The sequence below is a fragment of the Nelusetta ayraudi genome, unplaced genomic scaffold (assembly GCF_046127955.1).
Source record: "Nelusetta ayraudi isolate G7.1 ecotype Tasmania unplaced genomic scaffold, CSIRO-AGI_Nayr_v1 ptg000011l, whole genome shotgun sequence".
Lineage (NCBI taxonomy): Eukaryota > Metazoa > Chordata > Actinopteri > Tetraodontiformes > Monacanthidae > Nelusetta > Nelusetta ayraudi.
In genome coordinates, this window is record NW_027466061.1 from 9693759 (window position 1) to 9721265 (window position 27507).

Consider the following 27507-nt stretch of genomic DNA (forward strand, 5'->3'; position numbering starts at 1 on the left):
AAAAGCTCAATGAATCACAGGGGAAAAAAACATGAAAAAAAAGTCACCGACAATACCCAAAACATAGGATAGTGCTGAGCCAATGAAAAAGAAGCCATGGGGATTATCTTCACACACACACACACACACACACACACACACACTTCTACACACACTACATCTGGCTGAGGCTGATAAGAGTAATTTTCCTCTCCTCAGGGAATCAAGCTCAAGCAAAACACGGCGGGCGGAGATGTGAAATGAGGGGCGGGCGTACAGCGAAGAAGCGGGGGGGCGGGGCTGAAGGGAAGGACGGCGTCGACTGTAAGTTGACGTGTGTGTGCGTGTGCGTGTGTGTGCATGGCGTCATAGTCACTGCTTGCAGTATGGACCAGGACAACCCTGTTGTTTTGTTGTTGTTGTTGTTCACACACACGCACACACGCACACACACACACACACACACACACACACACACACACACACACACACACTCCACAGTGTTGTGGTCTGGCTGCTTCAGGGTGATGCGTGATGCTCTATTGACAGCAATGAATCAATGAACAGCATGTAGACACACACACACACACACACACACACACACACACGCTCCGGCACCGGCATCCTACAGCATGCCAGCTCATTTGAATTCAAGTTCAAAATTCAAATTAAAAAGATTTTATGTCACGTCATATGGCAGTAAAATGTTGGAGTGGCAAAAACCTGACATGATTGTGCACGCAAGGAATAAAGAAAGTGTAAAAAAAAAAAGAAAGAGAGGATTTAAAAAAGTGGCAAGTGGTAGTTAGATATAGGTCTTACAAATATACAAAAACACAAAATTACAAGTCAAGATAAGGATGTTGGAAGTGTTATGCACTACTAAACAATACTATAAAATATAATGTAATTAATTGCAAAGAATGGAATGCAAGAAATATAGTAATTTTAGTAATGAAAACATCAGCGAAATAATAATAATAGTAGTATTAGTAACAATAGTGCAATAGTGCAGTATAGCTTTAGAAACGTCTTATTTTGAAAGAGCCTTAGAAACATGGTCAATTTTCAGCAAGAACAAGGGAACGTTTCCTAGTTTGAATTGTTTGAATACATTCAGAGGCCTCTGACATCTTGAACTGATCATTTGGGACAGACTATTTCATTTTGTGGGAATAAAACAGACAAAATTCCTGAAGCTGCAGCCTCGTCCTTGGTTTGCCCTCATGCAGCTACAGCAGAGGCTGTAAGCTTGTGCTTCCTGTACGTGTGTGTGTGTGTGTGTGTGTGTGTGTGTGGGCGTCTTACGTATTTCTGACGACTGCCAACCCCTACCACGTCAGCCCAGAGAGAGAGCCATCCCCCTCTATCCAACCCCCCTCTTCCCTGCCTTTTTTTTCCGCTCAGCCATACAAATGTGGATTTAAGCTGTGAGATTTCCTGGCGGGGGTGGAAAAGCTGGGACCAATCAGGGATGATGTGGGGGGATCTATGGTGGGAATTTGCATAAATCTGCATGGCTAATGCGCTGCGTGAGCGGTGCCAACTGAAGGAGTGACACGGTGACTTCGCCCTCGTCTCTCACCGCGATAGCACAGACCCACCACTGACCTTCAGCCCCAAAACTTCACTGGGTCGCAGCCGGACAGGGCGGCAAAACAAACGGCACTTGCCGGCGTAATTGGGCGTGAGCTGAGCAGGAGATGGAGAGAGGCCGGTGGGGGTGGCGGTGGAGGGGGGGGCAGGAAGCATGCCCAAGAGAGGAAAACTCGCGAATAAACACGGGAGATGGATGAGTCTATTAAAGCAGGGGCTAATCCAGGCTATTAGGAGGCAGAGGAGAGGAGTGTGGGAAGAGGAGGTTACATATGTTCGCCTAATGGCTCTAAATACAGAAGTACGCGGAGTTGGTCGGGGTTGCAGATGATTGTGAATGTAGCCAGAGGTGTCACCAGGGATTACGGGCCCTCTGCACTACATCGCAAACATGCTCGGCTTCAGTGTTCAAGAAGTCCTCTGAGCAGTGAGTGCATTCTGTTTTTCAAAGGCTGCCGTTGACTGCATCAGTCGGCTGTTACCACACCTTCATTCACAGAACTCTGTGTTGTCTATGAGCAGATTTACTCACCCAGCACACCTGATGGAACGTTTCCATCCGGCAAATGGCAAATTGGAAAAAAATAGAAAATGGAGGGGAAACTCCTGGAGCTGAAAAAATGCTTTTTATTGAAGGTCTCCCGACGAGTGGGTAAGATTTCAGTATTGTACTGTGTAAAATTAGGACATCATCAAAGTTTGGAAAAATATTAAATTAATATTAGATGAACCATGGGATTATTATCATTATTATTATTATTATTATTGTTATTATTATTATTATTATTATTATTATTATTATTGCTGTTGTTGTTGTTAAATTATTGTAGGCAACCTAATTTACACAAAAGTTTACACACACACAAATTTACATATGTAAAATTACAGTTTTCTTGTCTTGTGAAATTATTCATTCTTATAATTTTTTTTTACAAAAACTGCTTGGCTTTGTGTTTACTAATCTAATTTTTTTGTTGCTTTGCATGGTTTTCTCGTGCACTGCTTGCCATGAGCACCGTCTTTTTCTGTTTCCCTCCACAGTTGAAGCTGACGCTTCTGATTGGTTCTCCTGTCAAGTTAGGAATTGTAGTACCCTTCCAGTCGCCTGCAAGTTGAGCTGTCTCTCTCTGGAGCGTAGTCTGAGCCATTTCGAAGTTGCAGCACCAATGTTTGTTGAAAATGCGTTTCAGTTATGGACGTATTAAAAATAATTTGCACAGATATCAGAGGTGCAAACGTTTCCCTGCCGTCAAGATGTTGTCGACCTCTAAAATGTCCATGTCAACCTCATGACACATCTGACATCACACATCTGTTTTGAGTGCTGCTGGAAGCTTAACTATATCAGGTCTAAACAACTGAGAATATTTATATGAAATTTAGAAAAGGAATCAAAATGTAATCAAATGTAATTAGTTACATTATTTTCTTAAATAGTTACATTACTATTACATTTTCAATAGGGTAAATTGTAATTGTAACCAATTAGCAATTGGAGAGTAATCTTCCCAACAATGATATAAAGTCATTTTTAAAGAAACTTGGGGTTTTTGGTGGACAGTCTTCACTATTAGCTGGATGCTGAGGTCAACAGAACGCAGAGGAAAAACGGCAAAGTCAAGCATTCATACATTTTGGCCACTTTTGGCGGATTTTCTATCAGCGAACAACCTTCAGCTCTTTGAGGGCCTTGATAAGGAGAATCCTGCTGACAGGGCATTAACCCTGAGGAGGCGCTTACTGGACAACCAGGAGCATCAAGGTAATTATCACACACACACACACACACACAAAGATGTCAAAGGAGGGGTTTCAGGAGTTAAGTGAGTGAGTCAGAGCGATTAATGCTGACGGAACAGGAGAATTCCTTATATGGTCAGAATAAGTGTCTACTTACAAGAAGGATTGGACAACACTGACTGGAATATCAACGTTCATTTTGCGTCACAGTGATGCAATGAGGGCCTCCTCCCATCCCCACCCCAAACCACCTCTCGCACCAAATCATCCTCTACCGCCACCGCTGCCACCACCCACACAGAGCCCACACCAAGTCTCCAAGCAAGATGGAGAAGCAGAGCATAAGCGGAAGCATCCGACCAATCAGAGAACGGCGTGTCGCATCCATCGCTGCAGCCACAAGCAGGCCCACACAGTCCTCTTCAGGGCTGGAGGACGAAGGAGTGGAGGGGGGCATGGCAAACAACTAGGACACACGCACGCACACACACACACACACACACACACACACACACACACACACACACACACTCTAACCATAGTGGACAAGCCTTCACTTCCCATTAAGTTCATCGCTGCCCTGAGGACGAGGTAAAAATACATCACCACAAAGGGAAGAACAACAACACAACAGTTAATGTGTGTGTGTTTGTGTGAGTGCCTGTGTTTAAATGTGTGTGCGCGTGCGTAAGTGGAAATTCTGAAGGGTCAACGTTAACTTAACCGTATCTGGGAAAGGGCTTTGTAAACCAGTATCAGTTATTATTCAGACTTTAATATTTGGTCCAGTTTTTAATGTAGAACATTTACTCTAGCGCAAGATTAACATTTATTTTGTAACTTTTTTTTGTTTTTGGTTTAAAGGACCACTGTGTGTGATTTAGAACCACCAAGTGGTCATAAAGCAGACTGCGATCAAACGAAAAAAAACTGTTCATTTGGTCATGTTGTCCATGTTGTCACTCTGGTTTTAGAAGAAAAAACTGAACTACAATCAAACTGACAAGGCCTGCTCTTCATGTTGTTAGAAACAATAGTAAGTCGCAACATATCAATTATTTATTTTTCCTAAAATTGTATCACAAATATGTTCAGGAGAATTCTGTTCTACCAATAAAACCCTGAAACACAATTATTTGGTCTTTTAGGTTTACAGGAGTTTCACAAGTTTTTCTTTGGATGTGTAAATTTCACACACATTAAATACATTATAGGGTTGTTTTGGGGGATAGTGAGCTTCCTGGGATTCCTCTCTGCTCTCTCCCTCTTATTGAACCTTTGATGCGTTATCTATATTGCCTTTCCTATGCGATGGACAGATAATCTATGATAACAAAAGAAATTGAAGGAGAGGAAATAAAAAGCTGCTGTTTCAACAGGGGCATTTGATTTATTTCTTTTTTTGTCACGAGTTTCGATGGATTTTGAAAGGATGAAGTCTGAGTAAATATACTTTGTCCTGATTGTCTATATGGTGGATTTAACTTGTTTATATCCTGTGTGTATGTCTCTTTTTTATGTGTGTAGCTTGTTAACGCACTCTGGGGACGCACATTTTTGAAGAAGACAATGCTGATGTACTCAGAAAAAATATTTTTATTAAATTTTTTTCAGAGTAAAGACCTAAAATGTTTAAGGGACTTGGTTTGGGCTAGGTTCAGGATTCGGAGTCCTGTCGGTATTGTTTGGGTCAATCAAAATGCAAGTCAATGTAATGGCTACAATAGAAAAAAATATGCAAAAGTGGCTTTTTGTTTTGTTCGGGTGACTGATGTTTGATGACAACAGAGCACAACGTGTGACAGAGGAGGAGTGTGCAGTTACATAACCAGTTGTATAAAACACCCTATAGCTGAAACGTCACACATTATAAGCTGTATAAGCGAAGTCTTAAAGAAGTACATTTTAATACCCACAGTGGGAGCCATGTTTTCGTGAGGAAGTTCCGAGGACGTGGCTTCACACTGGGCTCTGTGGTGAGGTGGTTGGTGTTTGCTGGATTCTCTGAGAAGTGTAAATTTCAGTTATTGGCCAGCAATTGGAATTGATCAACCACTGTGATTATCGTCTCTCTCTTGTTGTCTACACCATTTCTTGTGAGATGTAAGCACTCTTGAATGCTCCATTCACATGCACCTCCATTAAAGTAATGTTATGATAAACATAAGAGTGTGAAAGCTACTTAAAGGTATGCCAATTTTTTTTTAAAAAAAAATGCGTTGAAAATTGATAAACTATGAGATGGGAAAGGGTTGGAAAAAAAATTATGTCATTAATAAAAGTATATTCAATGGGGGGGGGGGGGGAATTAGAAAGCACTAATCTCAAGTTTAGTCAGTCAGTGCGATCAGTTCATAAAATCAGAAGTTACATGAACGTATTCTAAATCACTACGACTCTACTACTCTACTTCATCTGACGCGCTCATTCCAGCTCCAGCAACCACAACACTGAGGAAACGCAGGCATCGTGTAGAATTCACTTGGCTTTATTGCTCGCACTGTGCATACTGTCGATGTTTTCAAGGTTCGCCTACAATGACATCTTGTGGCTGCACTGGGTCACTGCAACTCTGCCAACCAGCTCTCACTTCGGCCATGCCAGGACGGGAGTTTAACTGTGTTGTTGTCGTTTACTTTGTTTTTTTTTATTTTTAGAAACCATCCCATGCTGACGTGGCACCCTCAGTTTCCATCTCCATGCGAGAGATAAATGTTCAATCAAAAGGAATAAGGAATATACAAAGAGACAAACAATAGGACAGACTAATCATTTCAAAAAACGCAAAAAGGCAGTGCAAATCAATGCAGATTCATTCATTCATTTACGGGTGGATATTTTATAAACTAATTTTATCAGAAATTAAAGTCAGGTTAATCTACTACTAGGGTTACAAGTTAGGGCTGGACAGTCAGACCAGAAAGTGTCTTCAACACCGTGACCTCATAGAAATCTTTATTGTTAACTCTGATGAACCAGGTCCAAGAACTTGTTTTGCCTTGAGACCAGTGTGAGCATCAAGTATCAAGACGCCACTGGTATCTGTAGCACTTCCTCTTTATTTACAAAGACATTATTGACGTTATAGTGATTTAGTTGATTTCCAGCCCCATGAATATAAACATAAACTGTACTTTAGAAAAAAGCACATGATGAAAGTTAGGATGGTGAGGCGAGAAAGCGGAAACCCCAACACAGTTTGCCTTGTAACTGCACAGGTGCAAAGAGCAAGCCAGGAAGCCGGGAGATGATGTCATCGTCCTCCTCGTACAGCCATTGAGCCAGATCGACCTCGGCCAATCAGCATCCACATGTTGCAAAGTGGAAACCGTCCCCTGTTCTTCACAACCACCCATCCTTCATTGCTCCACAATCTCCCCCATCACTGGCTGCTGCACACTGACTTCTGCCAACTCAGACAGCCGACTGCTCGCCCGCCCCCTGTTGGCCAAATAAATAGAGAACCGCAGAGGAAAAAAGAAAAAATAAACTGAAAGGAGAAAGAGAAACCAGGGGGTGTGTTTTGGTCTGATGGCAAGCAGGACGTTCAGTGCCCTTGTTATGATGTTTGCGTAGCTTCTGTGGGCGCCGGTGCTTCCGTGGCCTGTGTGGGGGCAGTTTCAGTGGGGAGTGTGGGGTCCGCGGCAGCAGTGGCAGCGGGCTCCGTCGCAGCCGTGACAGTGACGGAAGCTGTCGGGGCTGCGGTGGAAACTGGCAGGAGCGGCACCGCCCCCTGAGGGAGGAGAGGAGCCAGCTGGGATGGAAGCATGGCGGGCAGAGGGGGCAGCGGGGTCAGACCTGGGATGTTAAGGGGTGGTAAGGACGAGAAGGACGGGACTGAGAGGAAAAAGAGAGCAAGACAGGAAAAGAGAGAGAGAGAGAGAGAAAAGAGATGTGTTGTTATTTTTTTGGAACTGTTCAGCTCAGGAAATCAGGCTTTTGTGATGTCACCAAGGGCACAATATGCACCCTGAGGTCGGTGATGAACCACTTCAGTAACCAGTTATGTAGCAGTGCATCTACTTCTACTGCAGGAAAAGTCTCTATGCATTACCTGCAGCTCCGACTGGCTGGCCCGGTAACGTCACTGCACTGAGGTCTGGCAGCGGCAGGTTGAGGTTGGGGAGGTTGGGCAGTGGAGGTAATCCCCCTGGGAGGGGCATCAGTCCTGCAGGGTGAGGGAAGCCAGTCATTAGCAGAGCCACAGCCGCTTCACACTGCTGCTCGCCATTATTGTTTCTGTTAGCTGCGCGAAAATATGACATGACATCACTGTTGGTGGTAAAAGGGACTTTGGCGAATGAGGTCGACCCGTTTTGTTTGGGCGTGCGGCCGCGCAAGCGGAGAGAGAGAGCGAGCTGGCGAGTCCTGGGCCCTTTCCAAATGTGTGCTGCTTCAAAGTGTTTCCAGTAATTCACCCGTTAGCAAAACACGGACACATAAAGAAGCATGCGAGCACCTACCTGGTAGCGTGGTGGCAGGGTTGAAGGAGGCGGCAGCGGGATTGAGAGGGGTGAGGTGGCTGAAGGCGGGGCCTGTGGAGGAGGGGAGCAGCGGGACTGTGGGCAGACCTGGTGGGGAGAGGAGTGGACCGGGGGGAGGGGGGTGGGTGGGTGTAGAAACACAGTGAAGAAACAATAAACAGTTGATGCAGAACATCAGTGGCATGTCTGACTGTGTAAACCAATGTGTGTGTGTGTGTGTGTGTGTGTGTGTGGAAGGGGCGGGGGGCACTCACCTGTCTGTAGTTCGCTGGGCATGGTGGGCGGGGCAGCGCTGATTGACAGGCCTGACAGCGAATCCTCGAGACCCGAGGGGTTGGCGGGGCCTGAAGTGGGAGGAGTCACAGCAGAGAGCTGCACCTGGAGGAGTCCAGAGAGAGAGGGAGAGAGAGAGAGAGAGAGAGAGAGAGAGAGAGAAACAGGCAGATAGATAGATAGATAGATAAATAAATAAATAAAGCGGCTGCTGTCAGAGAGACACGATCATGTTCAGGGAGCAGCTTCAACTTTCTCTCTGTCTGCCTGCTCTGCTGCATACAAACACAGTCCAGGGACGTCTGTTGACACATTAATTTCAGACACACCCTGAATAACAGAAAGGCCGACTTTTGGCTGCCGAAAGAAAGAGCTTCAGTCAGTCCAGGAAAACGTACTATGTAAATACCTCATAGGACGACAGAGCTGCAAGCGCAAAGAAATAAGACACTGGTGACAAAAGCAAACCCAGTCTTTGCTGCGGATCCCTGCGGCACCGCCATGAATTTGCTTTGTGATGAAGTATTAACAAACAAGCAATCAGCCAATGTTGTCATCCTTCTTGCACATGACACGGAGCAAATGGGTGAGATGGGTCAAGCCACCGTGTTCTGGCCCGGACAGTGCTGACAGGAGTTGGAAGATTGTGTTATCAAGGGATTCCACGAGTTGCGTGTGTGCATCCAGACCTCAGTGAAGCCGTCCTTCAGCGGGCTGACAGGATCGCTGGCAGAGCTTCCAGGGAAGCTGATCTTCTTGCCCTCCTCAAAAGGCCGGGTGGGGATCCGGTGCAGGTATCCATAACCAATCCCACATCCGAGGCTGGAAAGGGACAAAAGGGTTCATGATCAACTTCAAAACTTTTAAACTTTAACCTTCTACGCCCTCAGAGAAGCATTCCATTTTGTTTATTATTATACTCTACTCTACATTTTCTCTCATCTACACGAGCCTACTGTCAATTTCCCATCAGTAATGAAAGGTTCACGTTCCAGAAAATACATGTTCTGCCACCAGAATCGTCACAATCAATCAAGACAGCTTGCTGGCTCATTCATTGATTTGGACTTCATGAATCCAGCAGAAGGCCAAGTGCTGTAAATAACAGCGATGGCAAGAGAATGCAAATGGCCAGGAGTGGCAGTCAAATCAGGACTCCTGGGAGGTGAGAACCGAGCTGCCTCAGAGGTCAGCGCAGGAGAACGTCCAGGACAAAGTGGTGGAAAGTGTCCAAGTGTTACCTGCCCTCTCCTCCCCAAGCACTGTTGGGTGTGATGATCACTTCTCTGCAGTTATCGGTGTCGGTGTTGTACACGTAGAGCTTGAGGCCTTTCCCTTCGTACGTCTCTATCAGAGAGAACAGGTCCTCTGACTGCACAGACCAGACAACGGACAAAAACAAATGAGGGTATAATCACATTCGGCTGCAGGAGTGTTGGCAACGTTGGCTACGGTAACTTAGAAAGCGGCACAAGCTACCTCATTCATAACTGTGTCTGCACCAATGATGTAATCCGTGTGCGGTCGCAAGCCGGCGAGCGCTGCTGGAGAATTCGGCTCCACTTCCTGCAAATTCAGCCACAAAAGCTCTTAGATCTTAAGATGGACACAGTGAAACGATCGACTTTGGATTGAACGTCTAAAGTTACTAACCAGCACGTGCCAGACATTCTCATTGGCTCCCTCGAAGCTGCAGAACCGGATGGAGACGCCAAGCAGTCCCTGTCCTCCCCACAGGTTGCTGGGAGTGACTGTGGATTCCCGCAGCTCAAGTGTCTTGGAGGAGTAAACCAGCATCTTAACTGGTTTTTCCACACTGGCCTTTAGCAAGTCTTTCAGGGTGTCGTTGTCCTTGTTCTGCAAGAAAAATAGGGGAGAAATGGAGACCGACGGGTAACGACCGACACAAACAAACACCTCCGACTGCAAGGGGCTCTCCTTACCAGCCTGGTGTTGTTGATGGAGACGATAAAGTCAAAGAAAGGCTCCAGTCCAGCACGGTGTCCGGGTGAGTTTTCTTGAACCTGCACAAAGTTTCAGCGACAGTGAGATGCGTGACAGTGCGGACAGCAGAAAAACTTTAGAGCAGCACAGACAAATTAGCGTAAACATGCTAAAAATAGATAAACTTAAAAAACAAACAAAAAAAACAAAGATCACTTATGAAGTGTTAACAACAACAACTATCAGGCGTGTTCCATGTGCGCTAACAATGTGACTTACAAACATCGCAGATCTCCAGGTTGCTTCCCCCCAATCACTCACATCAGTTTTCAACCATTTCAAGCACATGATGGGCCACAGCTTGTGGAAGCCCCCATCTCGTCTTGATATACCGCATTATCGCTTTTCTCAGTCGTTTCCAATCTCATATTGAGAGAGCACTGGTGCTCTTTAATCACACATCTGCACTGAATATCCTCTGCAGTACACGTAGCCCATCTGACTGCACTTGTGCAGGATGTGACTGGAACACCCCGTCAGCCTACCGCACCGCTGTCACCTTTAGCATCCAGCCGCTAGCACCGACGTCAATACAAATGCACTAACGTGAGCGGGTTGGAGGCAGGACAGTTTGTATGTATTAACTGTGCAAAACAGGGCTTCCGTGAACGCTGGGCAGCAGTGACAGTAGGTACCTTGAAGGCTGTCATCCAGTGAGCGTACCTAGCCTTGGCTAGCTTTCAACAGCGATGTTCCGCTAATTAGCAACTAACGAGGCTGTAACAAATGCAAAAGACGACGGGAAGGAACAAAACTGTGGCGCAACGACAAGGTGCACCGCGGTTCCCTTGTTTTCTCCCTCTCGCAAGACTTTTGACGTTTCTCGGAAGAGGGCCGCGGCTCTCATCCCCGGCCTGTCGTCACTGCGCTCGGCTGAGAAAAAAAAATGGTGCGCCTCTAACCGCCGGGATGCTAGCAGCTAACAAGAGACTGCGGACGCGAAACACTCACCCGCAGGACATGGTAGCCCTCCGAGCCCCCTCCAGGGATCTCCACACTCTGCGCACCTCCCATGGTTGGGTTCCTCTAAGGCTTTTTATCGGTTTTATGGCAGCTTGTGAACCGGTCGAGCTGGGCTACCCACTGAGCACCGCCACTCACCGGGTACACGTCGTCAGTTGACTGGCGGCTTGGTGCGCATGCGTCGTGACGTGGCAGGAAATAACGCCTGCTCGATTCCTCTTGAATGCAAAATGACACCTAAAATTAACATCATGTAAGTTGTTTAACGCTGACAGCAAAACAAGTGCCAGGTACTCTGGTTATACTTATGAACGACCGACACGCCCCACACACGTAGCCCCCCCCCCCCAAGTTTTTGTTGGTTCATTGATGATAATGAAAGAAGCAGCAGCTCCAGACTCAGATTCAGTAGCATCTTCAGTGATCCCCTCTCCTCGCTCCTCATTTGAAATCTAGTTTCCCTTTTTATTGGGGCAGCAGCACACTTGCAACAGTCTTTAATCACAGATGACGATGATGTTGTTTGTTGTCTGCATGTTTGGTTGCTTGTTTTTTTTTTTTTTTTAATTTATCGTATTTCATTCCAGGTGGAGGATTGGAGAGAAAAAAACCCAAACATTGCCAAAAACACTTAGGATAAGTGGCCATTTCACCTAGCAGACAGCGGAGGAAGCGACGGAGGAAGGAAACCAAAGAATTCAAGTCATATAATGGCTTTTCACACTTAAATACAATATGCTAAAATCCTAGGCAATCATGAAATACTTTAATGAGTAATAGAATAGGTATATTTTAAATATATGAATTCATTTTATAATACATTCAAAACACCATGATTTATTCAATTGTGTCCTAGGTGACAAAGGAGGGAAACCAAGTCAGATTACCGCTTTTCACCGCAGAGGCTCAACTCCTTTATAAGCACATTTATGTATAGACTTATTTGTGTTTGTTTGTTTTTTCATTATCAGTATTGGTAGAATCAAATTGATGTGTTTTACCGCAGGCATCATAGTAAGTTAGTTTTTAAAGAACCCATCCATCCATCAATTTTCAATACCCGCTTCTTCCTGAACTCAGGGTTGTGATGGTCTGCTGGAGCCTCTCCCAGCTGCCATAGGGCGAAGGCAGGGTGACACCAGGGACAAGCCGTCAGTTCATCACAAGGCCATATAGAAAGACAGACAAGCACACACACACACACACACACACACACACACACACACACACACACCTAGGGTCAATTTAGAGTTCCCAGTTCACCTCACATGCATGATTTTAGACTGTGGGAGGAAGCCCAGTGTGAAGCCACAACCTTGGAACTACCTCACCAGAGAACATGGGCCCCACTGCGGGTATCAGGGCAATGTTTATTGGATACAACAGCTGACTGCACACGCCCACCACTACTGTGATGGGACACGTAGCTCATTAATGGACTTCTACTTGGGGTTTTCAGTAATCATGTGATTTATCAGCAGATATACAGATGGATTTACAAGGTAAGAACTAGAGAGGGGGAATAAAAATCACCACCAATGTTTTTGTTGCGTCGAGCAAATCAATGGATTGCCCTGGCCTGAGAGGAGTCCACCCTTTCACTCTGCTACCCTGGAATCAGGCCTCTGTGCTGTCACAACTGGTACGGATGGCTTTTTTGTGCCATGTGTTGACTCCTCCATTTTGAGATGTCCTTGTTTTTGTCTGCTTCCAAACATGTGGAAGGCACAACAGAGCGACAGCCTTAGCTGCGATCCAACACCCTGGAGGGATTGTGGGTAATTAATCACAAGACACTGCAGCGCCGGAGCTCAAGATGAAAAATGAAGAGCTGAAAACAGTTAGAATATGTCCTTTAATTTTTGGAAGCAGCAAGCAGCACCTGCTCATGATGTTCCTGAAACTACATCTGTGGTTATATACATATTATACACATATGTAATGTATTAATTCAATCTAAAGGGGCAATCCGTGAATTAAGACTTCCGTTTCTCAAGTGCAACAGTTTCGTTGATTCCGACTCCTCACCCGGAAAGATTGCTTTTGTCGCCATCAACGACCTCTGGGCAAAGTCCAGGTTGTTTGCATTGGAGTGGCATTTAAGATTTCACAATACATGTACAGGTTAGGTTCATTTTTATTTACAGAACTACAACACTTGGCTAAACCCATTTGATTTATAGCTGCTGGGGGAAGAAAACAAAAAGAAAAAGAAATTCAAGCCGCAACACAGCCAACCTGGAGAATGCCCACCTCTGCTGGCACACTCCACCCCACACACAACCACTGGAACTCTGCATCATCATCAACATCATGTGTTTGTACTGCTGCGCAACATGGCAGGTGTGTGTGTAATAAGGGGCCTGTGGAGTGTTCTTCTAAACTAAGTTCAAGTACGCACACATGCCAGGCGGAAGCCATTCACACGCCTGAAAGGAACAAAGCGACATTTATAGCAGCAAAACGGCTGAGATCGGCTCCGAGGAGGGAAACAAATAGAACGGGGCAGAGCGAGGAGGAGGTGTGTGTGTGTGTGTATGTGTGTGTGTGTGTGTGTGTGTGTGTGTGTGAGAGGAGAGGCCTCGTTATGTATTTGCTAGAGAGCGAAGAGTCTTCAGCGCAAGAAATGTTCACTTGACTGAGGCAGCAGTTCCGATGATCTCTGCGGCACGGCGGAACGCCACACCCGCCCGGTTCCATCCGAGGGTCTGTGGCGATGTTAATACTCTGCTATCTGAACGACAACAATGGATTCAAGACGGACTCACAGATCTAAACCTGCATCTGGCCGCGAGGTCTGAACTGCTCTGCGGCGACGACTATAACAAAAAAAGATGAACAAGATGCAGGGTTTGGGAGCTCCGGATGAGTCCAGAGGCCGCCGCCTCGTCCACTGCAGTTCTTCATGCCAAGTGCGTGTGAGACCGGATCACCCAGATCCGGACTAGAAGTGCAAATTCAACCCCAGAGGTTTTAATCTGGAACTTTTATTTATTTTTTTGTAACTCCTCCCACCCCCATCTGCCGGAGTTTCATCATCAGACATCACTTTGACAGAGCGGCCGCTGCATCAGCTGCATCAGCTGCATCCTTTTGTTGCCTCGTCAACGTGAGCAGGTTGTCCGTATCTTTCTTCCCCGACACCCGATTCTTTCGTCCCTCGGGGAGACGTCACCAGATGGATGCTCCTGAAGCCTCCAGCGAGGTGCCTCATGCATCGGGCTGGAAGAGGTGGACCGGACGGGGAGTTTGTGAGCCTGTATAGATGTTAAAGTCTCTCTCAAAAAAATGAATCCGGCTGATTTACTTTCAGGTCGTGCGGTGCCGCCAATACTTTTTTTTCCTCATCATCCCAATTCTCACACTGTTGAGTCCCAGTGCACATTTTCACCATGGTCTCACACTGGGCGCGTCACCGCTTTACCTTCGATCCTTTTCCAAACCAGTAACGGCAACTTTCGAAAATTCTCAGTCTGGTTTTAAAACGTAAAAATAAAATCAATCTGCCAAATCCAAGATCCCGCGAATCCATCGATCCTGCGGATGATGGTGAGCCCGGCCAGAGGAGGTGCGGGAGGGGGGGTCAGTCGTGTGCCGGAGCCAGTCAGTAGGTGGGGAGGGAGGAGGCGGAGGGCTGCAGGGAGCCGGAAGAGTTGGAGCGTCTCATGTGGGGCAGGAGGTAGGAGTCCGAGCACAGCTGATGGACGTCGAAGCGGTCCTCCTTGCGGTACGCCAGACACCGGCGGATAAACGCCTGGGGAGCAGAGCACAGTGTGTGCGTCAGTGTGTGTGACAGTGTGTGTGCGCGTCACACTCACGGGTGCTCCATTTGGGGCCGACTCAGACGCTGAGGCATTTTGCGGATGCAAAGAAAGTGGGGAAAAACGAGCACTGTCCAAAATGCACAGAAAACCTAAAGGTGCGAGGCCCAGGAAACACTAGCTGTGTTTACATGGACACAAATAATCGGAATAAAGGCCCAATCAGATTAAAAATGCTTCATGTAAACACGTCAATCAGATGATTCTGATCCGGTTCATCCGGAAAGAAATTTCATTCCAAAAGAGAGAGGTTGTTTATCCCGATCAATATTCGGAATGGCGTCCATGTACACGCCCATGCGGATCCTGTCTTCCTGGTTGGGGGAAAATTATCTTGACCGCGCTTGTGTGCTACGTCAGCGCAACGCGTTTCGGCCGCTCGTTTTTCGGCGAGCAGAAAACATGGCGGGAGGGAAGCAGAACTGGTCTGTGGCTGACACAACTTTCTCGCTGGGACGTCTCGATGGTGGAAAGGCTGGAAACAACGCGGCGTTTGTTTACAACGCAGGCGGAAGTGCAGCTTCTTCTTCTTCTTCTACTATTTCCAGAAAATGAAACAACTCCGCGCACGCCCAAATGATTTATTCTGATTAAACGCTCGGTGCGTGTATACGCACGTCATGATCCGATTTTATTCAGTGTCCATGTAAACAGTGGATTTGGAATTTACAATCAACCACGGTTTGGATCGGATTGGAGAAATTTGCGCATGTAAACGCAGCTACTGTAGAAAAAGGTACATAGAGAGGCCAGCAGCACTCAAGTGTCTATCATGAAAATTTTTTTTTTTAATTTTTTTTCGCTGGCAGGCACAGGACCAACAACACAGACGCGTTTCGTCTTCCTCAGTGTGTGTATATTGCAGACACGCCACTCGGGATTCTTTGTCTGACTCGTAATTGATGATGGAATCAATATATCAAACGAATGAGCCGACGGGCCTAGAGGTGGTTTCTAGACGGTTCCAAACTCAGCCAGAGTGACGACAGCTGTGGGTGGGATCATTGAGACGAGCCATAACCGCTTCTAGTCATCCTGCCGTTAATGCCAACATCATTATGTTGCAGCTTCTCGAGATGCAGAATAAATATGAAGAAATTTCTCGTCAGGCCAACGATCAGTGCTGTTGAGCCTGATTTCGCTACCTGAAAGTGTGGCAGGTGACATCATTCAAAATGAATGTTGGCAGCAGTGTTTCAGAAAACAGTACACTTAGCTGCGTGTTTACAGTCTTCTGCGCAAACTCTGGGTTTTTATCTTTATTATACTTTGTGGAACTTTTCATCAGGTTGAGGTTTGGAGTTGGGTTATGCCCATTATGACATCACAAAGGGCATAATACATACACAAGTTATTGTTACAAATACATTATTAATGTGACATCTGAACAATATGGGACCTATGACGACTAAATATATTTATTTGCGGTGTGAGTGTTACCTTGGCCTCGGTGCTGGCCTGCGGCTTGGCAGGGAACTGGACCTCGGTGGCTTTGAGGATGGTGTTTTCCTGGAGAATATCCTGCTGCGACTGATTGTGACCAAACGGCTGGAAGGACACAGTAAAAACCAAGAGCACGTCAATCCCTTGGAGACTTCTCTCCTCTTCTCTGTGTTCATAAACTCCTTTCAGGGGGCACCGCACCTTCCGTCCGTAGAGACACTGGAAGAAGATCACTCCCACTGACCAGACGTCCACCTTGTTGGAGATCTTTGGAGGCTCTTTGCCCACCACAAAACACTCTGGAGGAAGGTACCTGAAAGACACACAGCAACACAATGCAATGTATCAGTCTCTGATATGTATGTGTATGTACAGTCGACCCCGTTTGCCTCTTCTTTTCTTGGTCCAGGTGCTGGAGAGTGATTGGCTGCTGCTACTATTAAAGGAGGAGGACCACAGCTCATCACTCTCTTTGTTCTTCTCCTGGGAGAAAGGGGACAGTCTTTATGTTGTGTTCTCTAGTTCCCCCTAGGCTGGGCTGGTTCATAACAGTCTCACAGAGACTGTGTGTGTGTGTGTGTGTGTGTGTGTGTGTGTGTGTGTGTCCTACCAGTAAGTGCCTGCTCCCTGTGATGTGAGGTCCATCCCATCCACCCCATAGTTGTCGTCATCCATGATCTTGGAAAGGCCAAAGTCTGTGATCTTGATCTCTCCGCATGCAGTTCCATCCACCAACAAGATGTTACCTGAACACAAACGCACGCGTGTGAGCCAGCGGGGGGGGGTCAACGCACAGCCGTCACATCTCACTGCGGCATTGAGAAGCTCCTGTTGACCCACCGGGCTTGAGGTCGTAGTGGATGATGGGGGGCTTGATCTCGTTGAGGTAACGCAGCGCGCTGACAATTTGCATGACGATGGAGCGAGCCTCCTTCTCCGACATCAGCTTGTTCTGCTTCAGGTAGAAGTCCAGGTCGTTGCCTTCGCAGAACTCCAGGACGGTGCAGAAGCTGCGGGCGGGGAGACGCAGAAAAAAAACAGGAACAAAGGATAAGTTTGCCTCAATTCTGGGGAATTTAAGTTTTATATTGGTAAAAGCTGAACATACTGCCCATAAATACATTAACAAAAGTGTATGGTCGCAGTACAATAAAAGTAATTTGGTTTTCCTACCCATACAACAGTTCTCATATAAATATATATCAGAATATACATAGAGCAATAAGGGTCTTGCTCCCAGTTAGCTGCCATCTTATACTGCCACATTTCTAAGGAAGCCTGGTGTGGACAATCCAGCTGCCTGACAATGCATTTCATAATTAGGGCCAACACTCGCGTATTCAAATAAACCAACGAAGAAGAACCTGGGTGAGGTATCCTGGTGCACATGCCACCGTAGGCCACTGGCAAGCTCAGGAGGAGGAGGGGGAGTGAAAGACGTTGCAATCTAAAATGTAACCACTTGATATCGATGTTTCTTCTTCAAAATCTGCAAATATTACAAGCGTAACCTTTAGGGAGATTTAAATGCGAGCTCCACTTTGATCAGGTGACTGTCGATGTGTCAGCTGCTCGTCCAGGGTCGGTTTCTCTTTCAAGCTCAAAAGCTGAAAGCTAAGAGGATGAATTGCACCTCGCCCCCATCTCTAGGCAGAGGTCAAAGGTCAGCCTCAGAGCCTGAATAAGCCAGAGTTATGTTTCCAGGCGTGGATGTGGACGGCTTACGTTCACAAGAGGAGCTTTGCTAATCCCGAGCAGCGTGAGCGGAACCTCGCACCCATCGCCGATGCTTTATTCTGTTCCTCCAGATACATCGCCATGTCGCCACGGTAACCGTGATCTCAGCCGCTTAGCTCGTCATTAGCCCCTAAACAGAAAAGCTTGATTGCTTTTACCATTTGCTCCGATGCTCTGAAGTGGCAAATACTGATGACGAGCCGCACAGCTCAATAAATCTCCAGCATTATTGCAATATTTGCTGGGTCGGGGATGAAAAGGTTTGAATGTCGCAAACACACACAGGCACCGCTTAGACACTCTGCAGAAACAAAGGGCAAACAACTTTGGACCCGGCGCTGGATGACAAACAACCTCAGGATACATCAGTGCAGCAGGGCAGCACTGCAGCTGGCAGAGGTCGAAGGTGACTCACGTGTCCGTATCCAGGGAGAAATAGTCGTACAGTTTGACTATTCTGGGATGGTCCAGCTGCTTGTGTATCCGGTATTCCCTGCACGCATGCCTGCAAGGAAATAAATGTCAACACAGTGAGTCTGTTTTTTCTTTCTCAAGCGTGGACAGGAATCTGTTTGAGTGGATCTTCGGGCGCGTGCACGAGAGTGTGAGAGACGCACTTGTGATAATTTTCCTTTTTCTCCTCCCTCCAGTTCTTGTTGAGCTGATGGATTTTCACGGCGGCGTAGCGCTGCTCAAACAGGTCAAACGCCTGCATGTGATGAGAAAAGACAGACATTTTCTTTGAGCGTGTGCACAGAGAGGAGAGAGAGACAGACAGAGTCACCTTGCACAGCAGTGGATTGGCCACATTTCAACTGACATCTCATCTTGCCAACCTTCCATCTAGAGCCCCATCAAACACTACTTGGACTGCAATAGATTATACAGGCAATCAGCCTTCTTTCAGTTGCAACCACGCCGCAGTGCAACTGCCACTTGGTGCTCTGAAAGCCCCAGAAGAAGGGAGAGAAACAAGAAGCGCCTGTGATCTTAGCTGCCGCGCCAGAGATAAATGTTGGTGGTTTCGTCACATTGAAAGAAGAACAAAGAACAGCATGGAAGCCATTTCTTTGTGGTAAATATCATTTCTCATTCCTTCTGCCTGGCTTTGGACAGTTTTGTGAAAAAATACTATAGCAGTACAGTGCATTTGCAACTGCTGTGGGACGGTGACATGCAGCTCACACTGGTTGTAGCTCAGGCAACAAAAAAAGAATAATAACGATGAAAAAAAACCAAGACTAGTCTTCATCCAATCACCTTCCAAGGTTTTGCCTTCCTTTTCTAAAAACTCTTCATGGGTTCTTTAGCAAAGCCCAAACAGTGCCCTTTTATGTGGTGGGCCAGGTGTAACATCAGAGAGCTATTGAGAACCACATTGAATCCAATGGGCATTACCTTATAGACTTCGCTGAAGCCGCCCCTGCCCAGCAAGTGCAGCAGTAGGTACCTCTCGTTCAGTGTGGGGTGGTCTTTAAACCTGGGGGAGGAGTCAAGAGTTAGCGTGGAGACGCTCACCATAGCATAACTGTTTGTAACAGCCAGCGTCGACCCCTTATCTCTCTTCTGTGGGTGAAAACATGCTTACGCAGAACTGTCTTCGTTGTTTATCCTCTTGAGCTCCCTGATGTGGAGGTTCCTCACCCGCTCCAGCCGCTCCAGCTCTGCTTGGATCTCCGCTTCCTCCTGTGAAGGAAAAAAAAACCCAAAGAAACCAAAAAACCCCACAGGTTAACTCTCTTAATGATCCGATTTGTACTTCAAACCTGTGGAGCACACGGTCAAACCAGCCTTTGGCAAACATTTTCTAACTGAACAATAGACAACTTCTACACTGTGTCATCCACCCATTTTTTTCACAATACATTTAGTTGATTTTAAGCTGAGAAAAACACAGCCGGAACATCAATTCTTATTTAGTAATCCTGGGGTTTATCCATTATTATTATTTTTTTTTATCATGACCAACGCATTGCAATTTCGTTCTGCAGTGCATCTCTGATGTAATGTCTGTGTGACAATAAAGGAATGTGAATGTCATCTATACAGACCTTCTTTAGATGGCCGAGGCGAAGCTTGAAGATTTCTTCCTGCTCGTGGTACTCGGCGAGTGTCAGTCTGGAAGAAAAATACGGGCGCATAAAAACCTCGGAACAAAGCAGCGTCTTGTTTGACAGTGACAGGATGCACAGACTGTGCTCCACTCACAGCTGCGGCAGGGATGGCTTGAGGAAGGGGTCCGAGTCGTTGCCATTGACCACCTTGGTCTTGCGCTGCTTGGGTTCGGAGGCGGACGCCACTGAGAGGGAAGGAGACGCCGGGTTGGGAGGCTTCCGCTTGGTGAGCAGCTTCCTCTGCCGCTCGATGTCCTCCCTCTGCTGGTTGATCCCCTCCTGCTGCCTGCACGCAGGGGGGCAGCGGGTGGGTTCATGAAGACAAACACGCAAGAACTCGACAAGTATAACACAAACGCTTGATTTTACTGTGCTAAAAGCTGTGCACTCTCACTTGATCAGGTTCTGAAATGCGTATCCGTCGGTCCACTGCTCCGTGTACGACGCCCCGTGTCGGACTGTGGTGAAGTGACCCAGGCGGAGACGATCCTGCATGCTCTTCTCGCGACATGACTGCTTCTCCTGGGTGCTCTGTGTATGAAACAGACCGACGCTACACATTAGAAATGGTGTGAGCAGTTCCACACACACTGAAGAAGACAGAAAAGGACAAAACAAGAGAGAGAGGTTTTTTTTCTCTCACAAGAAATAACTAACAATTTTGTATCCCAACATTGGCACTCTCCAAAACAGTATTACCATGAAATAAAGCCTAGAGTGCAATACTGAAACTTGCAAAGTTCAATCAGTGTTTTAATAATAATTACATTCCGACTTCAATTCTTTCTTAATTGAACAAATACTCGTTCCTGAGATCAAGTATTCTTGGCCTATTATGAAATCCTGATGGCATTACATTGAGTTACACACTATGCGTGACACCATTCTTCAAATAAACATACACAGATGCCATGCCGCTAAAGACAGCTACCTTCTCTATGAGCAGCTTCTTGCTCATGGTGATGCACTTGTTGAGCCTCTCCTTGTATTTCTCCAGGAGTCTTTGCTGCTCGTCAATCTGTCTCCGCAAATCACAATTAGACTGCAGAGGAAAGACGGAGACCATGTTAACGCTGACCACACGATTCAAGGGAAACATGTAAAGCGGTGCTCTCGCAAAAACAGGTTTAGGCTTTCAGGTTTGTGGAACGGGGACCCCACCCTGAGCAGGTCATCAATCCGTCCCTCCTTTTTCTCCAGGTCCAGGCTCTTGTTGCTCTCTAGCGCAGCAAGCTTCAGACCTGTCAGCTCCGTCTAAGTGATGCAGACAGAGGAGGGGGGTTGGGGGGGCGTCAGGGTAAAGTGTGAATCTAGCAGAACCGGGATGTTGTGCTTTCATTTATTCATGCATGCATGATATTACCTGCACACACTTGCTGGAGGAGGCTTTGGGATTCGGCTCTCCAAAACACAGACCCGTCGGTGAGGAGCTATTCTGGCGGATCTGCAGAGACTTTTTTGTCAAAACTTGTAGTGACACACAAACTATTCTGCCTCGCCAGCAAATGAACCTCAAGCTGGGGGCAGAATTTAACGTCGCTGATCGTGATCTACTCACAATGGAGCCTGGAGCCGAGTGCGAATTTTGTGGGGAGCGGCGAGCTGATGGGAGGCCTCTGACAGGACTGGAACCATTTCCACCCTGGAACTACAAAGGGCAAAAGTTGCAGCACAGACACACGGGACATTTTGGGGTGAAAGAAGCTGACAGAACACTCACATCGAAGTAGTCGCTGATCTTGGGACCACGTGTGGATGTCTTCCCTGCACCAAAAATAAGGGACACCTTTTACGTAAGTCAGGGGCACTGCATCGATGTCTATATGATGTCGATGTTTTCCAAGTGTCAACCTTACCTTGACTGCTCTCTGAATAGGTGTCGGCCTTTCTTTTCCTCCCTCTAGACGATTCAGAATGTTTCTTCTCTGGAGTCTGGAGGGAGGAGGGGGAAAAAAAGAGTCAGAGAGAATAAAAGGAGATAGAACTCCCCAGTGTTTTACCTAACAAAGATATTTTCAAGCAATGGAGTTTGGCAGGGAAGGCGAGCCAGAAGAGACAGAGCACATACTGAGTAGGCAGGGGAGCTCCCTCTTTTCAAATCAGAGTTCTAAGGGGAGAGGAGAAGGAGAGGTGGAGGTAGTGGGAGAGACGGAAAGATGAGGAGGCACAGCAAGGAAACAAAGAGGCCTAGCGAGGCTTCACTCTTCACAGCTGTGTATTCAAATGTCTTTCATTTCATCCGCTTTGACCTTTCGCACCGTAAACAAAAGTTTATTTTCTACCTCTGACTCCTTGTCGCTGGACGAGCCCAGACTGCCGTAGCTGTGGTTGGACGACTCATTGGCCAGGCCCTGCACACGGGGGGGGGGGATTGCACAAATAAGCAAAACAAACACAAGGTGAGAATAGTCTCTGTGTGTCAGCGGCGCTATCAAAAACACTGTCTTATGAAAATGTGGGTGAAGCAAAGTCTACAGGGCGGTTCTCCAGTGCGCCATGACATGCATAGATCCAGCTGCTCAGTCATCAGTCTGACCTCAGCCTTCCTCCAAGCCTTGCAGAAATCAACAGTGTCACACCATTTTCATATTTCTATTCTTGCATCCCTGCACAAAAACAAGGCCACCCCAGAGGGCGGGGCCAACACCTGGATGGAGGGCATGTTGTCAACGACCTGGGAGAAGTATCAGTGTCCCTTGTGACAAGACAAAGGGCTGATTCCCAGAAGTGTGTGTTTTAGCACACGCTCTTTGCAAAGTGGAGCAAGCAAAAGAAGTAGAAGGAGGTCATTTCTCATCAGTTAATCGTGGGCTACTGATACTCGGACTGGGCCCGTGATGTCTTTCGGTTTTACGGTTCTCAGTTTTATTTTTAGACTAGCGTTCAGACAACAGGCGGGAACAAAAGACTTTTGGCTCATTGGCATCTCTTGCCCCTGACAGTCACCTTCGCTCCGCCACTGGTACTCCCCGTGCTGCCTGCAGTGTTGCCGGTGACGGCTCCTGTGAACCTGGCCTCCAGCAGCTCCTGTCTCCGTGGGTCCAGGCTGTGCAGCTCCTCCATGGGGACTGGCAACAGAGGGATCAACAGGGGTAGCATTAGCAACGCAGCCAGGGTACATACAAACAGAGGTGACGCAAGTGTCTGCCTCTTAAACATTTTTCTGGGAGGACCAAAGAGAAATCTGGATGAAGATTAGAGACAATTACAGAGATCACAGGTTAAAAATAGAAAAAAAGATGGGTTTGATTGAACTGGGCAGCAAGAGGCTTTAAAAAAAAAAATGCACCGTCATGCCATGAGGAGAAAATACTTTGGATTAGTGACAGTGAATTTCATAACTTAAGCACAAAAGACAAGTCTGACATTGAAAGGAGTCGTCCAATAACGCAGCGGCAAAAAAAAAAAGTCCTTTATCTCATCGGCCGTGCCGTCACCGTGTCCTCATTCCACAGGGCTAAACTAGTCTGCGATATTCAGGGATCCCTGCACCTCGGAAGCCTTGTAAATAGAGCACAATGTCAGCTGAGATGAAGACACTTGAGCTTTAACACAGAGCCACGTTCTCCTGCCAGCTACATCGTCCTCGAAGGAAGAAACCTGGGCCACCTTTTGGAAGGCGTGGGGCAACTATAAGGCTTAACATTGAAGTGGTCAGACTGAGACAGCCAGGAAGGTACAAACTGCAAACTGGTACAAAGGGACGTCAGGAGCAACGCTGTCTACAACATGTCCAACACAAGCGTGTGTACTGCAGGGCTGCTGTTCTGTAACAACCGGGTCTGCAGGTGGACACACACGCACAAGTCCTCTGCTCCCTGCTGATGACTGCTGCAAGTGTTCGCTTCCTTATTAGACATTTCCTGGCTGGCATCTTTACATGGCCTCTGTCACTGCGAAGAGCCCTAAAAGGCATAATGGACATTATGAAACACTGGCTCTGTGAAATACATAGCACTTTAACCAAGCCCCAACAGGGGTGATGTGAGGACAAAGCAGACGTCGTCTGCAGTAATTCGACAAGTAACATCCATTATTTACTTACTTACATTTCAATGTATGTTGGGTGAATTAGCCAGTTTCTATAAAAGATTCTTGCTTTGAAATTGTCTGTGCAAAGCTCTCAACGCTGTCGTAATAAATGGTATTTTATTTAAACCAAAATATAATTCAAGACAATCCGCTTGAAACACTGTTGACAAGCAAATAACGAAATATTGTGCGTCAAGATTCACATTCTCTTAAAGACAACATTCTCAGCACGGTGTTTGTTTGATCACTTCTCGAACTCATCCATACGGGGGATCAATAAAGTCCAAAATGCTGTGTGCACAACAACCTGCACGCACACGCAAACAAGTGCGGCCAAACTGTTCTTAAAGAGACAAACGACGGACCATATGCGAACTTTAACGCACAACATGCATGCACCGTAATGCCGTCAAGACGGATGCATGCATGGCGACAATGTCTAATAAAGCCCCCCCGAGCAGATGCCGCTGATAGGAGCTAAGAACTGCGAACTAAACTACTAGAGCATCGGAACAAGCTTCGGGTAGCAGAGCGCCGAGTTAGCCGACAGCTACACAATCGCCAAAACAAAACAACAACAAGCTAGCGCTGCCTTTTGTGCGAACGCGGATAGCTCGCTGCTACTTGGACCGGCAGTCAACTGAGCTGACAGCTGACGTTTGGCTTCCAATTCACGGCATCAGTGAACTTGACATCCATTTCTTTCGATCTCTCTCTCTCTCTCTCTGTACTCCACAACGAAACGCCCAGTTCCACCGCACTAATCCGCTCCCGTCGGCCAAGAAAATGAGGTTTGACGAGAACAAGAGTCGCAAGAGTGGGCACTTGGCGAGCTGATATACCTTCCTTGCTCTTGGCCGTCGCCGTTATATGTTGTTGAGAAATCGTTGGGGACGAGGAGAGCTGCGACCAAGATGGCGTCGCCTCCAAACTTCCACCACCACTTCCACTGTTACTTTGGACACTCATGAAGCCACTTTGCCGCCGAGGGGAGCCAGCGCACGCTCTGTCGTTCGCGGAAATCCAGAACTACTGGCGTTCATCGCTTTGACACCTGCCGTAAAGCGTCGTGGCGTTTCTTCTTCTCCCCCTCTTCCTTCGCTTCCTCCTCTTCCTCCTCTCTCTCTTGTCTCGCTCCGAATTTCTGCCGCTGTCAATAGACGTCTCGCATTGTGTGGCCACCGCGGGCCGCCTCGCTGCTGCTGCTGCTGCTGTGGAGGAGTAGTAGCAGGAGGAGGAGGAGGAGGAGGAGGAGGAGGAGCGGCTTCTTCGCACCGACGCTCAGCGGCGGCCGGATCCGGCGTAACCTTTGCATGATGACCGCACCGCCCCGCGCCGCGCCGCGCCGCTCCGCCTGTCAGCATCCATCTCGCGAGCGGAGCCGCGAGCCTTGTAGGCGAGGCTATCGCGAGGCTCGCGCTCGCGCGCACGCACCTCACTTGGCAGCCAGCGGCGGTGGCGGCGGCGCGAGCGAGGAATCGCACACACACACACACACACACACACACACACACACACACACACACACACACACACACACACACACACACACACACACACGCCCTCGGAAGCAGCTCGGGCTGAGCGGAAGGCGAGTCCCAGCGTCGACCTGAGATCAGACTGTGATGGGAAAAACAACGTAACACCCCGAGAAAAAAATGGCCGAAAGTTCTTGTCTCTTGAAGAAGGGAAGCGACCGACAGACATACACGGAGCACATCTCATAAAATAAAAACATGGATTCGAAATATGAAGGTATATTTCGAATCCATGTGTAAATATATACATATATATATATATATATATATATATATATATATATATATATATATATATATATATATATATATATATATATATATATATATATATATACATATATATATATATATATATATACATATATATATATATATATATATATATATATATATATATACATATATATATATATATATATATACGTGTGTGTGTGTATGTGTGTGTATTTGTATGTGTGTGTGTGTGTATTTGTATATACGTATGTATATACATATATTATACATACATACATTATATATGTATGTATATATATATATATTATATATATACATACATATATACATAGATAGTAACACTAGAATATCAATGTGTAGTAGTGATTTATTACGTATCTATTTAGCTTAATAATTGCAATCACATACATACATACATACAGAAAGAAAGAAAGAAAGAAAGAAAGAAAGAAAGAAAGAAAGAAAGAAAGAATTAATAAATAATTTGCCTGTTTTTAAAAAGAATCAAAAGCAGTTAACAAGAAAATAGTTAGTATTCAAAGAAATACAATGAGAAATTGAATTTATTCTATTTGCAATTTAGATGGCTTACTCAGCACTCCATTTGTACAGTATATGTTGGTGGTGGTACTTGTGTGCGGAAATAAGCCACTGTACTCTGTACTCTGTACTGTAAAACAGTGCTGTGCCACAAGGTTTTGTATCATTTCAGAGAAACACACACTGCGGTCGTGTTCACAGGAGAGTGAGCATGTATATAGAGCTGTGGTCTTGACTCCTTTAGCTGTCTTAGAGTACACATTTGGAAGGGCTTGGCGGGGGTGTTTGTAGGTGAGAGGATAGTGATGTGGTATGGGTTACAGGGCCTTTTGTTCTAAATTTGGTGCAGTGCATCAAAATGCCTTTGCCTTCCTGTAGGGTGACATACAAATGCGCAATCACTCTGCCATCCAGATGTTTGACCTACATTTTATTTTACAGCTGTTTTTGAATTAAATGAAAACAATGAATTAATTTATTTTTTGCGGGAAAAAAAGGTGTGGCGTTTCTTGACGTTGTTTACCTTCAGATATTCTCAGACTGAATTTTGATTTATTTCCGCTTGCTTTGCGTGAAATGCGGATACGATGTTGGCGACTTTGCAAAGGCTGTGACTGTGTGCCAGGCGCTGCTCCTCTGCAGTCAGACTGCATCGGGGCACAGAGTGAGACACAAACAATCATACTGCACCTCATATGCACCTGCCAGCAGTAACCTGATTTTTTGGTCACATGGTTTCCATGGTAACAGAGCAATAGTCTTGACAGGCAATGAGGAGGATTGTATAAGCAGCTGAGGTCTAGTCCGTTACACTACAGCGTGCACACACACACACACACACACACACACACACACACACACACACGCGCGCACGCGTGGCTATGTGGAGTTTGTGATGTAATTCCATGTGATACTGGAGTTGTGTTATGGGGAAAAGGTGACAGACGGCAGCCGATGGGACATTCCAGGAGCATCAGATGTCTGGGGAGTGTTGGCTGACATTTGG

The 27507-nt window shown here is 46.5% G+C and overlaps 2 protein-coding genes across 3 annotated transcripts; both read right to left on the reverse strand.

Moving 5' to 3' along the window:
* Positions 1 to 5787: 5787 nt before the first annotated feature.
* LOC142884794 (Golgi reassembly-stacking protein 2-like) lies at positions 5788 to 11213 on the reverse strand. Its single transcript, XM_076020698.1, has 10 exons — positions 11028 to 11213; positions 10016 to 10096; positions 9726 to 9929; positions 9552 to 9638; positions 9314 to 9444; positions 8762 to 8894; positions 8054 to 8177; positions 7779 to 7886; positions 7370 to 7483; positions 5788 to 7152 (listed from the first exon to the last, which is right to left on the reverse strand). The coding sequence occupies exons 1-10, from the start codon at positions 11088 to 11090 to the stop codon at positions 6875 to 6877; spliced, it is 1323 nt and encodes a 440-aa protein (XP_075876813.1). The 5' UTR covers positions 11091 to 11213; the 3' UTR covers positions 5788 to 6874.
* Positions 11214 to 12875: 1662 nt separating this feature from the next.
* Positions 12876 to 25565, reverse strand: LOC142884795 (serine/threonine-protein kinase tousled-like 1-B). 2 transcript variants are annotated; one of them, XM_076020699.1, is made up of 22 exons: positions 25029 to 25565; positions 23101 to 23222; positions 22437 to 22505; positions 22223 to 22261; positions 22011 to 22086; positions 21875 to 21918; positions 21713 to 21802; positions 21518 to 21598; positions 21316 to 21408; positions 21086 to 21196; positions 20549 to 20685; positions 20249 to 20440; positions 20092 to 20158; positions 19629 to 19726; positions 19439 to 19520; positions 18658 to 18749; positions 18456 to 18545; positions 17144 to 17313; positions 16914 to 17049; positions 16505 to 16616; positions 16301 to 16408; positions 12876 to 14793 (listed from the first exon to the last, which is right to left on the reverse strand). In XM_076020699.1, exons 1-22 carry the CDS (start codon positions 25153 to 25155, stop codon positions 14644 to 14646), a joined length of 2286 nt encoding a protein of 761 aa, XP_075876814.1. In that variant the 5' UTR covers positions 25156 to 25565; the 3' UTR covers positions 12876 to 14643. The 2 variants fall into 2 exon arrangements, with proteins under 2 accessions (XP_075876814.1, XP_075876815.1); XM_076020700.1 differs by lacking the exon at positions 22223 to 22261.
* Positions 25566 to 27507: the final 1942 nt, after the last annotated feature.